Raw genomic sequence first — 16,338 nt, 5'->3', positions numbered from 1 at the left:
TGAATAAAAAAGCACACACACACACACACACACACACACACACACACACACCTTAATAATTCATTTATCAAAACCAGGGTTTGTAAACTGATACCACAGAAACACAGACTCTGGTCTATATATTCAGATATTGTGTCAGTGAAAAAGACGAAGGAGAATTAAAGGTGGATGAAAGCAGCTTAGTCTCGAGCCATATCCCCTGTCACAATATGAAACCATTTCAGTATTGTACATATCTCGATGCTTTACACACGCACACAAAGCTCTGTCCTTGTTTTGCCCGAGTCATATAACAGGTTGAAGGGAGTGGCATCTCGGTCGTGGAATTTCACTTCCTGTATCTTTCAGGTGAGTCACCTGGGCAATGTCGTCGATCGCGCAGGTTTGTGTCGACATCAAACCGGTGAATCTCTCGTGAAACTTTCGGAGCTCTGTCGGGGGACACTTTGTGGAAGTTTTGAACCATTTGCGGATGCGCAGCTGGAATTAGTTTCACATGATTTGACTGGTTTGTGAGAAGAAGGAACGTGTTGTTTTGCCTCTCTGCGGCCTAAACACACAGGAAAAAGTTGACTTAAATAATAATCGATATATATATATATATATTTTTTAATTCCCTTCTGACTTTACTATCGTTACAGGTGGATTTTTATTCCTGTGCAAATACTGCAAAAATGAATTCACTCCTTAAAAGACAATTGGGCGCGTCTGCGCTCCTGCTGCTGGTGCTTCTACTAAACACCGCTTTTGGCCAGGACACTGGTGAGGTGTGCTTTGATCGGTTCAATAAAGGACGGGAGGATTTTATCCTCGATACAGATGAATCTGTGAATGGCGGAGCGACGTTCATTTCGTCGCCGAAATTGAGTCGATACAGGGACTGCGTGAACGCCTGCTGCAAGGAGAAAAAGTGCAATGTCGCCTTAATGGAGAAAGGAGCCGAGGAAGGCTTGGTCAACTCCTGCTTTCTGTTTGACTGTCTGTACAAAAAGCAATACGTGTGCCGCTTTGTCAGGAAGAAAGGATTCATTAATTACATCCTGGACACCGTTTATGACAGTTATCTGAAAGTGGATACTCCTCCAAGTGAGTAATCAAATCTCTATTTTTTCTTAAAAATATTCATGTAATAAAGGAGCTCCATGTAGAGTTCATATTACAGTTTGGGCCCTCTGTTGATAAGATCATCATGAGGGACCTTTTATCTGTACCATCACTGTGCTTAGTCATACTTTTGTTGTGTTTCTGTGGAACTGTTGGAAAGATTTCCTTCCACAGAGACACCTTGAAAGGGTCCGTGTGCACATACCAGTTAGATTTTTGGCTCATTTACCAAAATAGATAAATAAAAAAATGGTTAAATGGTTTGTCTTAAAGCACAGTGTGGAAACAGGACATGTGAGGCCACAGATTTTAGGGCAGAAACCTTCAATTCAGCATGTTCACACACGCCAGGCTGTTGCAACCCATGGTTCAGGTTTCTGTTTCTATGTCTTCCTCTTTAGGTGTTCCAAATGGATCTGTAATGTTTGCTCATCTATATACAAATTATACACTTTAATACCATTGTCTCTTTCCAGATGAATCTGACCAACCACCTGTGGCCAACGGAGGCCAGGACCGGGTGATCCAGCCTCACGATAGCGTGCTTCTGAGCGGGATACAAAGCAAAGATGATAATAAGATTGTCTCCTACAATTGGCAAATGATCACTTTATATCCTGGTGCTATCATTGAGGTGAGTAAAGACTGCAGTGCAAACTTGATGTCGAGAGTCCAGTTTGGGCATCAGCGTCTATGATATTCGTTTAAATGTCACTTAATTGAAAATCAACAGGTGAGTTTCATTTGTGGATAATAAGAAAACTGTTTTTTTTTTTTTTCCCATCCATGCCTTGTAGAAAACTAACTTTGATGATCAGATTGAGGTTTCCAATCTGACATCTGGGAAGTACAAGTTCCAGCTGACCGTCACAGACACCATTGGCCAGTCAGACTCAACCGAAGTTGCCGTCTTGGTCCTTACACCTGAGCAGTCTGAGCGTGAGTATCTAGATGGAAGAAAAAGCTGTATGAAACCCCAGCATGATCTAAACACAAACATAACTTTAGTCCTATTGTACTACAAAGTTAATATCCAATCTAGTATGAGCGTTGGCTCATAAAGTCTTATTAGTTTCCCTGCAAAGAGAGACTCATGAGAGACATTTGGCAAAAGACATGATTGAGTATCAGTGGTAAACATGAGTCATGCGTCTACTCTGTGTCCAATACAACAAAGGAAACGTCAACAAACAGAGTCACCTGTTTGGTGTTTAATGTTGAGACATACGTAAGAGAGGATGATGCACTTAGGTTCTTATATCTGATCCATAAATCTTTCCCCTTTCTGTTGTTGGTGGGGACTTTTTCGAAGGAACCCAACCTTTTGTTTCGCATTTGTCACAGCATGAGCCGTTTTCACGTTAGCTGTAATCAAACCTGTCCAGGCATGCCTGCCTGATTCCTGTGGACTGAATGAAGAAAGAGCACGACGACAGGGAGATAAACTGGCTAGAGCCTGATCTTTGAGAAGACCATATTTGGCTTTTGTAAGGAGGAAACTGTTCTAAAGTATGGAAAGACTGTTTGTTAAGTTATCTCCAGAATAACACAACTTATCAACATCGCTTCCTTCAAAAAAATAACAGAGAAAGCAGGAGTGAAGCACGTATATGTTTCAAGTTTCTGTGGAAACGGAAGTGAATAGAGCAGTTGGCCTAGTTTTTACTGCTCCCCTGTTACCATCCCACTCTCTCCACCCCCGACTCAACGAAACTTGTCAGTCTGGTTTCAGTTTGGATTACACAATCGAGAAAACTTTGTGATGCTCTTGATTGATGTTAACTTTATTAAATTTGCTCTCGTTTGTTCAGGATTGTACTTGCAGGTTGTTGGTATATTGTAGACTAAAGAACGATAAAATACTTTTAACCATTCAGTTTTTCTGTTACTTATTAACCTCTGGTGTCCTGAATAGTGTTAGGAATGTGTCTCAGTGGAAAGGGCTTGGCAGTGACTCTACATGTCAATGCTACCACATTTACACCACAATAATGAATGCATTGAATAGCAATTAAATCCATTGTCGTGAGAGCATGAGAACTTGGTAATGAAAATGTCACTTACAGTTCCTTTTTATAATTTTGTAGTCAGCTCACTTCTTTGTGATGTCTTGAAATAGCTGTGCTGTGCATTTACTCTGGTAATGCTCAGAATATGTATCAGCAACCACATGCAGACGGTTTTTTAACCTCACTGTCTATGGCAACACACCACATCTTGTTCTCAGCTGCATTTCTCTATATGCGACAACCTCATATGTAATTATGTGTCTGTCTACTCATGAGACAGACACTGAAAGTAGGAAGTTGCAAAATAAAATCCCACCACATTTGCTGTTGGATCAGACATTAATGGTTAGTCTATCAGGTTTATGTGTTTGAAACAAGTGTTGCATTGTTATGCTCATCTGGTACACGTAAAGTCAGTATTTTTCAGTCTTTGCAGTGATGACTTCTGAGGAAGAAGACCATTGAAGAACATTGCTCATTTATGACTAGATTTTACCATCAATAAGTCTTTGTGAAAGTGCTATCATAATGTGTTGAATAAATGAAATCATTAACTCTTAAACTTCTCACAGTGGTGGAAGCACTTAAAAAATTAATAGATTCTTCACAACATTTATTTCTACTGTGATAATAATACTGATGCAATTTGATATGTACAATACCGGTATGCAGTAACCAGTTTTTCAGGGAGTATAGCAAAACAATTTTTAACTGTGGATCAGACTTTATCCTTTATTTTGTGTCCCTTCAGATCACTGTATGGCTCCAAAGAAGTCTGGGCCATGTCGCGGTTCTTTTCCCCGCTGGCATTACAATGCTGCCTCAGAGAAGTGTGAGGAGTTCTCGTTTGGGGGCTGCAGGGAGAATCTCAACAACTATCTCTCCAATATTGAATGTGAAAAAGCCTGCTCTTCCTTAGGTATCTGCTCTGAGTTTTCTCTGGTGTCATTTTCGTATTTTTTGCAGTATTGCAGGGTGTATATTTTAAAAATGTGACTCTTATAATTAAAGGTTTGTGTCACAAACATTGAGGTCACCACAGTGACTCTAAATATCCAGGATGCATCTAAATTATGTGGCTACAGCACCTGGTTCCTGTTGTGGTCAATATTGGTGTATGCTCTGTGCTGCTTTCAGCTTTATCTCAGTGGTGTAGCAGCATGCATTTCTGTCAGCCATAGTGTCTTTTTGATACCATATATGCCACTGTCAAAAATGTTCAAATTTAACTTATGGTGTCTTTAATATCGTCAGCATTCTTTTATTTGTTTATCTGTACAAAATCTGTAGTCTAAAGACATCACATTTTGTTTTTATGGGTGTTGTGTGCTGGACTGTCTTTTCACTGGCCTAGTAACTCACTGGAATTTCCACTAGCTGCCTGGGGAACAACATGTTTACCTGGTAGATGTGTCATTTTTAACAAATAATTGAATTATAATCTAATTTTGTTGTTTCTCTTTCAGAGAAAAACGCTATATCCGGTAGAGGTTTGCCAGTTCCCACGCCTGGCGGTAGGTGAATTCCAACATGTTATACCTTCTTACACAGTTTCACTTAGTTTAGCTTAAATCATCTTTTTTGAACAAATGGAAAGCAAATGATCCAAATATACTTGTGCAAATAATGCATGTCAACTGATATCTGTGGGTGGTCTTAGTTAGTGCATATCCAAATCTTTTTAAAATCCTAATATCGTTCCTTATTTGAGATTCTATGTTTGAAAAAAACTTTGTTGTCCTTCCTTCCATCCTTTGAAACCAAACTTCCTGCCGAGTCAAACCCTCAATAACTTAAGAAACACCATCAAGTTAATATTGCATTAGGGTTAGCAAACTGTTGCTTCTTCTCACATCCAGCAGTTACACAGCATCATTAGGAGTGCATTTTTGTGACTCTAAATCTGCTAAATGCCCCATTAATGTTCATAAGATAGTTGCTAGCTGTGTCTGTCTGCCATTTGGTGCTGAGCAGGTAGTGAGCAATTCTTTTTTTAGAGCTTCATCTATGAAAACAGCAGCCTGTTGTGGCCAAATAGAAAGCTGAGAGAGTGAACCGAAACAGTAAAGTTGCAGGCCACACTAAACAAAGCTAAACAATGAGCTTAAATACGCTGTAAAGCTGAGGGGAGCTGCAGATTTAAGTGATAATTCTCTTGAGGTTCATCATTATGAGTGACCTCTCAAGAGATCATATTGTTGTACTGGTTTCACATTGTTATTTGATACATTATTATGAAAATATCAATATAGCTGCCTTAAAGCAACAGTCTGCTTTGTGTTTATTTGACACAGGAGAAAAATGTGGTGCTCCTTGCACCATTGATCAATTCACCTGCGCAAATGGCTGCTGTCTGGATCCGGGCCTGGAGTGTGACTCAAAACAACAATGTAGCGACGGATCTGATGAGCAGAATTGCAAAGACTGTGAGCACCGACTATGCAAACTAGGCTTCATTTTCATACATGCTCTTGAAATTATAAATACAGCATTGAAATAATACTGATAACATGACACACTAACTTGAATTGTTCTGTGTGCTTTTTTAGTGGAGATCAACTTTGATGGTCTGCTGAAGATCCCATTGAATGAACAAAAAGGTGATTTGAACTTTGTCTCTTTTTGTTGTTTTGGGTATGATCATTTCACTTAGAATTAGTTTGAATTGTAAAACACACTTTTGCCATCTGTTAATACTCTACTACCGACAATCTCACCCCACCTGCTCATTTATTGTCGTTCACAGTGCGCTGCACAGAGATTCCTGACACGGGAAGCTGCAGGGACAGTATCACCAAGTGGTACTACAACCCCGTCTCCAAGTCATGCAACCGCTTCAACTATGGCGGCTGCCTAGGGAATGAGAACAGATTTGACAATGAGGCGTCCTGTATGAAACTTTGTAAAGGGGTAACAGGTGGGTTCTTAAATGTTTGCATTTTAAGTATGTTTGCATCCTGGTAAATTAACATCCCATTTGCACCCCTGGAAACATACTGTACTGTACTATACTATACTACTGTAATACTTCAACATATCAACTTACAGAGTAACGGCACCTTTCAGCGTCGTATAAATTTCTTTGTGGCTATGAAAATGAAAACTATCTCAGCATGTTAAGTTAGAAATAGGTGTGGTTACAATAGACCGTATTTCTGTGACGTCACTCATAGGTTTCTGAAGAGCTGTTTTAAAGCTCAAAGGTAGGTAAAAGGTAGTTCCGCCTACTGGCTAATCTAAAAATCAGCAAAGACGTGAATCATCCACAAAGCTGAGGTGGGCCGAATGACATTTGGGTGCTCAGACAAGCCACCTGTAACAGCAACTACCTGTTAATCAAAGTGGTCAAAGCCACATCGTTAACTCTAAGCCTAAATATAATTTGAACAGGTGGGTTAAAAAAAATTCAGTCTCAGTACATGGGGAAATTAGCTATAGAGACCAAAACGTTTTTTTTTTTTTTTTTTTGTACCAGGCTGTAAACATGTTTATCTTTGCTGTGAAGTTGGACATTTCAATATGGGGGCTTATGTAGTTCTTTAGCTAGCCTTAAGTTGCTGTTTAGGGAGCTGCAGCCTTTGGCCCTTCATGTTGGTTGCCACATGCTCTTCATCTCTGTTTGAGGCTAGCAGCTTGAAAAAATTGTTATTTCTGTCTTAATTTCCCTCTGTTGCAGAACGCAAATTGATGTTTAAAGATATACTCTTGTATGTCATGTACCACACAAATGTTATAAAACAATGTCATGCCTTTTTCTTTATTTCAGAAGAGGACGTGTTTGCAAGAAGAAAGGAATTTGAAAAGAGAGTGTCCGAAAGCCAGACAGGTATATTCAGTCTAGACTGAAAAAAAATCACATTTACTTAAAAAAAAAACTATACATGTCCATCAGCTTTGACTTCCACATCCTTGCTGTTCAGTAATGTTGTCAAACCTTCATTCTATAGGCATTCACTAAGCATTTGATTTAGTCATCTGCTTTCTCAGCTTTGCAGCCTTCGATGTACTGTCTTTAAGTGACCATTCACCAAATTAACCTTTTTTTAAACGTGTTTCAATTCATTTAACAGGTATTATAGCAATAGCTGCCGTTCTGGGTCTAGCTATCCTTATCCTACTAGGCGTCCTGCTGTACTGCTGCATGAAGGCAAAGAAGAAGTCTTCACAACACCAACGGGTGCCTGTCAACACTGTCCCGGTCACCTTTGAGGACAGAGAGCGTCTGGTCTACAACAGCACAACCAAGCCCATCTGATCCCTCAGTCCTCACCTTTGACACCTGTCCAGGTGAATGATGCTGATTGCTGGAACTCTTTTTGTACCATTGAGCAAACTCAGATTGAGGAGAAAGGAAACTGTAACGTGATGTCTACTGATTTGACTTTTAGCTTGTTTTTAATGCAGTGCTCTGTTAAAATGAGTTGTTGGAAGTCAGTTTGTTCTCAGGTTAAAAGGGAAGGAGTTTTTTTTTTTTTAGTGTGGAGGTGAATTACCACTAGATATCTTCCCATGAGACCAGTTAAACTTTGTAAATATTTTCTACTTCACTGTTCTTCCTTCTATTACGTGATTAGACATTTGTAGTGAACAGCTCTTTTTTAAATAAAGTGAGTTTTGATGTCTTACTCTTATCAGTAGGTCCACGTTGATGTATTACTTCAAAGTAAGAGTCTAAATTCCCGTCTCGCTCCTTAAAACTGAACTCTGGGAACATTTGTGGATATGTAATGTAGTATGGTGATCCCGTCAACTTCTTGAACTCCTGCCACACCAGCGTCTTCTCTGTAAGATTAAATTCTATCCTGTTTATATTGTTACATTGAATTATGCATACATGCTTAATGTACATAACCTTAAAATTTTGAGAAAGTAATATTTTACATTAGTTTTTTTTTGGTCAGTGAATTTTTAAGTGTTTTTAGGACAAACATGCATACATTAATGTGTTAGAATGCACCGTTGTTGATGAATCTTATTGATCTTTGTACATATCTCCTGAACCTGTAGTGTGCTGTAACTTTGGCAGTTATCACAGTGTTTATACAGAATAAAAATATTAACTCAAGAAGTACTTGGGAATGTTTTTTGTCTTACAAAAAGATGCCAACTTGTTTGAGCATGTTTGAAAGTGTTCGGTATATACACATCTGTCTTATTCTGTATGAGACACATACATATTACACATTTTTCCTTTATTCAGACAAAATGTGATACTTGCCTTCCAGACAGTTAACATATCCTCCAGTTCTCATCTAAACACTCTTGACCTTTGGGATTTTAGTGTCTGATAACCTGCTGGAGCTTGCGATGCCACTTCTGTATGGCCTGAACCTCTGTTCAACTGTTGCATTCAAAAATGACTGATGTTATCACAGTCACATTTGTATGGCAGAGATAAGACAGACAAGAACGTGTCTGTCGAACATGCTAAATACACACCAGAGATATACAACATAAGCTGATAGTCACACGGTTGAATTTTATTTTACTTTCTAGCAAACTCACTCAAATGGTCTACTGGTAATTCATGTCACCGAAGACTTGTCCTTTCAGAAATTAATAAAAGGATTTCTGCTGGAGAAATCTGTGTACTGAACCCCATACAGAGCATGTATACAGCAGGTTTAACTTAAAGGTTCAACGTGTAAGATTTAGTTATATATTTAAAGACAGTTTTATTTACAGAATATGACAAAAGAAAAGAATATGATATTCACTACTGTGCTTTCATTGATGATGTCTGTCGTGGTTATACTGTGGCCCAGAATAGACAAACTGAACACTGGTTCTAGATTGGATCTTGTGCATTACATGTATGTTTCGTGGTCACCATAGTTTCTCCCTCACACTAGGAAGAACAATGTGAGACAGGTAATTGTAATCAGCAACTAGACCGCTAGATGCCAGTAAATGGTACACACTGGTCCTTGAAGCTTTAGTGACATCTAGTGGCATTTAGGTGATCTCCATGACAGTGTTTCACAAACTACAGGGAGGTCACAGACCAACAGTGGTATTCATACCATATTTTGAGAAACAGTGCTCTAGGACAAAACCACAGGAGCAGTTTAAAATGCAGTGACTTGAGGACACGACAATAGGGTATCTTGAGATTATTCCAGACAACACAGGTGCTCTTTGCTTGTATTATTTTTCTTGTATTATATTGTTTTACAGTAATACGCCTGATGTAGAGTTTTATTATTTCTAAAAAAGAAATATTTTTGAATTGTTTTTCTCAAAGTTTCAAAAAAACAGTTACTGATATTTAAGATTCGTTCAGCTTTCATACATGCACCATCTGTATTACCTACGCAATTCTTGATTTTTTAATCTTCCTTATATTTAACTTAATGTTTGTTTGTTTGTTTGTTATGCACCAATAACACTATGATAAATTCCTGGTATGTGAAAACCTGATTCTGATTGCCATTGTAAATGTATTGCCCTTTACTACCAACAGATGGCGATGTTGTTAATGGGATATAAGTCCGCAGCATTGTGCAGATATTCCTGATGAATATGGGCAAATGGTTAGGGGTTAGGGTTATGTCTCTGGTTATGTATGTGTTTGATTCTAAAATCTTTGTTGATATTTAGAATCACTAGGATCGCGCATCTCTTGTTTTTAAACATGTTCAAGGAAATAAAGGTGCAGATAGTACTGGAGCAAGTTAATCCCATAAAGACATGTATCTGACAAAAAGAGCTGCATTTTCACGTGTTGACTCTTTAAATAAAGTCGTGCAAGCATATTGTTTTCTTCACAGCCTGTATGGAGACAGAGAGGGGGGTTGTGCAAAGCAAGAGCGCCCCTCTCTATTTAATCAGCCAGACATAAATTAGCACCCACCCAATTGACTCACTGAAGCTATCCTTTGTGAGCCCCCCCCCCCAAACCCCAAGTCTACTGACCCGACCGTCATAAATGTAATTGGCAGGGTTACAATTTGTTATGTCCTTTCACCAGCCTGTCATTGGTTTGCATATAGATAACTTGGAAGTGGAAGAAGAAATGCTTTTTATTTCTTTTCTGGGAAGAAAAAAAAACATTATGTTTGTTTGCCTAATTCTTAAACTATCTCTGCCAAACTATGCAGTCCAGATGTTAAGATGTGGGAACACCTCTGACACTCACCAAACAGACACAGGCCTGTCAAAAACAGGCGGTCCTTTGGTGCATTCATGTGCTCCTTGTAAATTAGAAACATTAAAAAATTGTGGACTTTTCTCCCCTTTCTCAAAAATAAACTTTTTACTTACTTGAAGCTCTATCAGATGGAGCACATTACATATTTGTTAAGGCTCCAAAAATCAATTTTTAACAAACGGTCCTGTCATTGGCTTTATTAATCCAATGAGATTCATCAGACAATGATGGTTAGGCTCCCTCCTCCTTCTTATACCCCTCTTTTTATACACACTTCACACAATGCCTCATTGCTTTTTAGAGTAAGTATTGTTTGTTTCTAAGCTATGGAAAAGGCCATTATTATCTGGATTTTTGTAACTCGTCTGATTGTTTGATTATGTATATTTAATTTGGTGTGGATATTTTTTCCTATTTGCTTATAACTTAACTATAATGTGTACAAATGTCTACAGCTGGACGGGGGGTGTAGATGCTACACTGTTGTTGATGAAAACTAATGATAAAATAAACTTTTATTTCAAACAACAAAATGCCAACAATGCAAAATGATAAGGTGTCGCATTAACGGGGTGATGAAATACATAATTTCACATTCTCGATGTAGTCGCTCAGCTTCGTAGTTGCTTATATTCCCTGCAGGTCTTGAACGCAGCATGAGTACTTCACTGTTCTCCAAAGATGCAGCAGGGTTTGGAGGTCGGGGACGCAGTGTGAGCTCGTAACCTGCTCTGGGATGTTGTGTGTGCTGTGTGTGTGCGTGTGTGTATGTGTGTATGAAAGAGGCTTTTAACATGTGAAAAGAAGAAACTAACGGAGTAACTTTTTAAGGATTTTCATCATAGAAACGACAGATACACGTTGTGCGGTGTTTTCGCTGAGGACAGCAGCTGCTGCAGGGAAAGAAGTTGACGGTACGTTGACGTTATGTTACTCTTGACTACTTCAACAAATCTGAGTTAACTCAACGTTTGCTTAAATATAACCAGTCTGCATGTGTTGTGCTTATTCATATCTGTTATGAAATGGATATTTTTATTTGCATTGTTAAAAGAACGAGGGAAACAGTTTATCATCGCTCCATCTCAGCAAAATAAGTGTGAAAGTTACAAAAACATTTGTGTGTTCTTCATTATGAGTTATGTCAAAACACTTTCCTCATAATGAGCTCCTTTTGTCCTTAACGTTGCACAACTTTTAATGCATTTTTTTTTTTTTTTGCTTCATGTAATGTCACAACCTTCCACGCTATGAGCTGCTTGAGTTTCAGTGAGATAAGAAATGTTTGTCTTTTGAAACAAAACCCCTCTCAGTTGAGTGAACTTTGATCAGCTGCTGGAGTTTTTTTTTTTTTAACGGGGGATGAGATTTTTCCACATAAGCCTTGATAACTTGTGACACAAACTAACCTGCCGTGCTGCTGTTGAATCATTTGCCATTTCCTCTTTCCCTGCATCCCATTCCCACCCCCTATGGTGCCCATTACTTGGCCCCCTCTTTGCAAACCTAATTGTTTTTTCTAATGAGCACCCCATTGAGGACACAGTGAGGTTTTAAATGCGAGCTGTTCATAGCTCAATGACTTTCCCCAACCGGCAGTTGAAGAAGAATGGGATGAAATCAATCAGTTACCAGAGAAAAGTTCAATTTTTCTCCTCCTTTGACCTCACTTGACCTTTCAGACAATAAAGTCTCAACATCATTTTAAGATAAATGTAGCCTCGATGCGATAAACAGAACTGAGCTCTCTTCCAGGTGGTCCAGACAGGAAACTACTCAAGTGTATCTTGGATCTCAGAGTTGGCTCTTTATTTCGTCTTCCCCAGTCTTGGTATGCTGCAGCTGTGATAAAATTACCAGAGGGTGGTGGTTTCTTCTGCAGAGATCTTGTAAGTTAAAAAAACAAAACAAAAAAAAAGACAGCATCTGGGCTTTTCATCAGCCACCATCTTTATTATTCAGTGCTTCGGCGCTTATTTGGTGATGCTTAGGATAGACCTGTATCTCCACGAGGAGATCATAAAGTTCCAGCTTTCGCAGGCTACAGATAGGATTGCGCTGTGAGAGTTAAAGGTTGACTTTAAACAAGACCTGACAACTTTTGTGTTTGTTTGAGTGAAGAGAGGAGTGTGCGTGTGTGCGATAAGTGATTTAGCATTCCAGACACCCATGGGAATCCCTGACTCTGTGTGTTTTTGTCGTTACAACGGGCACGAGGGAGCTTTTTTCGCCTGCATATGTGGTGTAATGCACCTTTAAATGGACACACTCCAGTTCTATTTGAAGACCTAGACTGTCTAATTTTACCCAGCACTTCAAACACTGCAGAACATTATGGATGACTACTTACCGCACTGCTTTCTACTGGTTGTCTATCACTTATTATGTCAAAGAAGTGGTGGTCTTTGCCTGCGTTTTTCAAGTTAAGATGGCACTTGTTAACTTCACTTGCCAGGTATGTATTCTGTGGTTGAAGGTCATTGATGGGGAGGTGAAAATTGCTGTTTCTTCTTTCTCGGCACAGCATGGAATGATTATTCTCCCATTAAGGGCTATTTTGGCCAGGGTGTACGTGCACCATATGGGCAAAACTCCTCACAGTTGGCCTGTGGGTGTTCATTGGGATGGATCACTTATCGCCACGTCTATGCAGCATGCTCTAAAAAACGCAGTGGACAGAAATAAGAGGACTCATATGTTGTGCGTCTGTGGGAAGTCGTGGGTTTGGGAGGCACTTTTGTGAAAAGCTGTAGACTTGATTGAGATGAGGAGAGAGGGTAAGGATGTATTGTTTTCCCCCCATTGAATGAAAAGCTGTTAGTCTCTTAAGGCCTGTGTGTCAGGGGACAAACTGCAGGAGTAATGTGGGAAAGAGGGCACTCACAGAAAGGCTGTTTGTCAGGGGATATTTTCTGCTGGGGTAGACAAGGTTAGAGGGTGAGAGAGAGGTCTTGCAAGATAAACATTGCACCAATGGTGAAATAATAAAGACTCTCTGTCTCGGTTAGCTGTAGGACCTTGGACCTCTGCTCGCCATGCCAGGTTTGATTTTTATTTGTTCTGAACGTAAACTTCCGTCCTGACTGATGGTGTCTCAAGAAAACCAGCACCACCGTGTCTGACTGGAGGCATCCCAGGGGGCTTATGTCATACCTCCAGATTCTTGTGGGCCTTTTTTGGGCAGACGGTGAATGCAGTGTGATGCGGTAGGTCTCCGACTGTGAGAGAGAAGTGCAGCAGGAATTCTCTGAGACTATTTTTAGCTTCTCCTCTCATCAACTTGTTCCACATGAGGAAATAAACATTTGTGCAGTTAACTGTTACACAAACAGCTGATTTAAGTTTGATTCAGAAGCTGCATTCGACCTGTATGTAATCAGCTGTGAGCATCCTCAATGAGCAGTTGGTCAGCTGGAGGATGGGAGTCTTCTCCACAGGCAGCAATCTTGGCATCCAAAAAGGGTATTGGCAAAGTGTTATGTCACACTGACTTGTCTGTGCCCCCTGTAACGTTTCCTGAAGGGACAGAGAAAGTGAGCAGAAGTCTTGTTTTCCTTTGGCTTCCTCTCTAGACGTGTTTAGTGGTTTCACTTCTCTCATAACCTTGACAGGCTGTCTGTGGTGAAAAATGCTCCAGATAGTCATCAGCCCCCGAGGACCCTTTTTCTCTTTAACACATTAGGCCAGAGGTCTTACTTCAAGGTACATGTTTTTCTGCTCGTATTGTCTCAGAGCGAGGCTTTTTAACACATTTGTGATGGTGACTCAGTATAAACTTTCTCTTTATTTATGAGAGCGCTGTGTTTTGCCAGCAGCTGCCCCTCTTAATCATCTGTTTGTTGTGTTTTAAAGCAAGGAATTCAGGCTTGGATCAGTGCAAAGCCCGGCGATTAGGAAGAACAAGGAAGTTTATCAGCCCATCTGAAGAAGTGATCCATCGCCAGGTCTTTCTTTTAATAACCATCAGATTGGCTCTCGTAGCATCTGTCTTCAATTAAGAACAAGTTGCAGATTCCCATGCGGGAGGTTCATGCTGCGGGTAATTCAGTCATCAGCTGTGGGAACCAAATGCTCTCCATTTGTGTCGAATGGCAACTAGTCTAAGCACAGGTGGCCGGCTTGGCATGAATGTTGGCCTGTATGTAGTGTTTTCTTTAGGATTTGAAATTTGGCCGTGCCCCCTCCCTAGGAAAACAAGGATTTGGAATTGCCATATGTCAGCCAACAGGAGGTGAAAGTTAATGAGTTATGATTGTTGAATTCTGTCCAGATGTGATACGATTGTGGGTTACACCGTTTTACCATGTCTTACTAGACATTAACAAACATTTTCACTTTGGCTACCCCAAACTATTGAAACCATAAGATATTAGAATAACCTTTTTAAGACCCAGGCGTCAATATTATGGATTTTGAGCATAATATTCCTAGTCTAGCCTCTCATTGACCAAAAACAGATTAGCATAGTTTTGGCCTGGTCATTAAGCGGGGTGAGCTCATAGGTCACGGTAGGTGGGATTATCAAAGGATTTTATTAGTTCGCTGTTCACTAAGACAAGTTCAAAGCCAGCCACTCGACATGAATACTACTACAGCAGGTTACACAAACTAAACCTCCACTTGAAAATCACTTGGCCAAGCTTGGTCAAAGGCTGTTTGAGGAGGCTTCACTCTTAAAGAATGTCATTGTAGTAGTGCTGCATTCCGTACATACAGCGTTCGCTATGCTCTTTCCTCTCGAAGATGAAACAAGATTATTGATTTCAGATTTAGGTTGAAGGGAAGGCAAGAGACAAGATCACACAGTTATTGTTTTTGGTAGCTAACGCTCTTCTTCTTCTTCATCTTTACAGAACAGTAGATTATCCTGAAAACACTGAAGTTTATGTGTATCCCATTACCATGTGCTTGCATGTGCGTCCTTGTGCGTCACAAGAACGTGGACCCACTCATGAAAACAGCGATTTGCTGTGCTGCTAATAGTCAAAACTGTACAGGGTATCTTTTAAAGAAATAAGTCAAACATGTTTCGTTTGTGAGTCCAAAAAGAACCAACTTTTCTTTCTTTTTCCTCTATTCAATTGTTGTGCTTTACTGTAGAACCACCAGAGCATAAAAATAGTTTTATGGTTGCTGACTTTCTTGTCCAGGCTGCAGCTGCAGGGACCCTACAGTGAAGCAATGATCTTAATGTGTGTGATCCAGCACTGTGATTTTTTCTCCTTGCATTCCTGCACATCTTAATTGGCGAAGCTCCTGGCAGCGGCCTCGGTTTGGCCTCAGCTGGCCTGGCTGTCAGCTCGGCACAGTGGCCAGCAAACGCTCAGGGAACAATGCCCATCCTAATCCCAGAAGAATTCCAGCTCTTCTGATCTAGCTGGCCTGAGAATGTGAAGTTTTAAAGGCCCGAGGCTCACCAGGAATCACAGGGAGACGTTCTCATGCACAGTCTTCCATGTTAATTCGTTATAAGGAGACAGAGAGGCAGTGATGTGAGAAACTGGCAGCACTGTGGCTCAGAGGGGACGTACCTCATCATTAACAAGCACCACAGCCTGACATGAGGGATTATAAAAATACATGTCACCAGGGGTGAACCTGCGATCTCACGGAACTGTTACACTGATAATGAGGTGACTTGTTTTGATGTAACATGGACTTGTTTGTGACACTTATTAAACACATTTATAAAATCAGATTCATATCATAAAATAAAATAACATCTTATTTTTGTTGTCCATTTCTTTCTGAAGTAATCTTATGTAGCAGACGTGGTATTTCTTCCTGTAAAGCTATTTGGAATGCTGACTTTAAAGTACACCTCAATTAAAGACGCATAATTGATTTATGTGTAGCTCAAATGTAAAACCCTTTAATGTTTCCTCAGTCACTCCTAAATCTCCTTAGTCTACATTCATGTTGAGTCAGACTGTTGCCATTTCAACCCCCTCCTGCCCTCTCTCTCGCGATTAGCATGAGCTCATATCGGAGTTTCCTCTGCTGTGCATACCTCAGCGCCCCGGCTTTACTGTATATTAGCAAATGGCTGGCATGAGCCAACGCAGAGCAGCGAGC

The 16,338-nt window shown here is 40.0% G+C and overlaps 2 protein-coding genes across 8 annotated transcripts in view; both read left to right on the top strand.

The window, feature by feature from the left end:
- The first annotated feature begins 275 nt into the window (after positions 1–275).
- Positions 276–8,181, top strand: spint1a (serine peptidase inhibitor, Kunitz type 1 a). 2 transcript variants are annotated; one of them, XM_027275230.1, is made up of 11 exons: positions 276–348; positions 642–1,086; positions 1,581–1,738; positions 1,902–2,043; positions 3,865–4,032; positions 4,580–4,627; positions 5,408–5,539; positions 5,663–5,713; positions 5,860–6,030; positions 6,880–6,939; positions 7,184–8,181. In XM_027275230.1, exons 2-11 carry the CDS (start codon positions 675–677, stop codon positions 7,366–7,368), a joined length of 1,527 nt encoding a protein of 508 aa, XP_027131031.1. In that variant the 5' UTR covers positions 276–348; positions 642–674; the 3' UTR covers positions 7,369–8,181. The 2 variants fall into 2 exon arrangements, with proteins under 2 accessions (XP_027131031.1, XP_010736559.2); XM_010738257.3 differs by having other exon boundaries at positions 317–1,086.
- A 2,756-nt stretch (positions 8,182–10,937) lies between these two features.
- Positions 10,938–16,338, top strand: part of LOC104924797 (pleckstrin homology domain-containing family G member 3) — a 30,291-nt gene continuing 24,890 nt past the window's right edge. Inside the window, exons 1-2 of one of the 6 annotated variants that reach the window (XM_027274834.1) lie at positions 10,938–11,177; positions 15,031–15,036. Coding sequence is in view for 4 of the 6 variants with exons in the window: in XM_019275163.2 (XP_019130708.2) it covers positions 12,648–12,718 (71 nt within the window). In the remaining 2 variants the exon portion in view is untranslated. Of the gene's footprint in view, positions 11,178–12,584; positions 12,719–15,030; positions 15,037–15,876; positions 15,897–16,338 lie in introns of those variants that run through there. The other 5 variants (XM_010738255.3, XM_019275163.2, XM_019275164.2 and 2 more) reach the window with 5 other exon arrangements.

The sequence above is a fragment of the Larimichthys crocea genome, chromosome XXIV (assembly GCF_000972845.2).
Source record: "Larimichthys crocea isolate SSNF chromosome XXIV, L_crocea_2.0, whole genome shotgun sequence".
In the NCBI taxonomy this organism is placed as follows: Eukaryota; Metazoa; Chordata; class Actinopteri; family Sciaenidae; genus Larimichthys; species Larimichthys crocea.
Note: the sequence above shows the minus strand (reverse complement) of the source record. Positions and strands in the feature narration are given on the sequence as shown.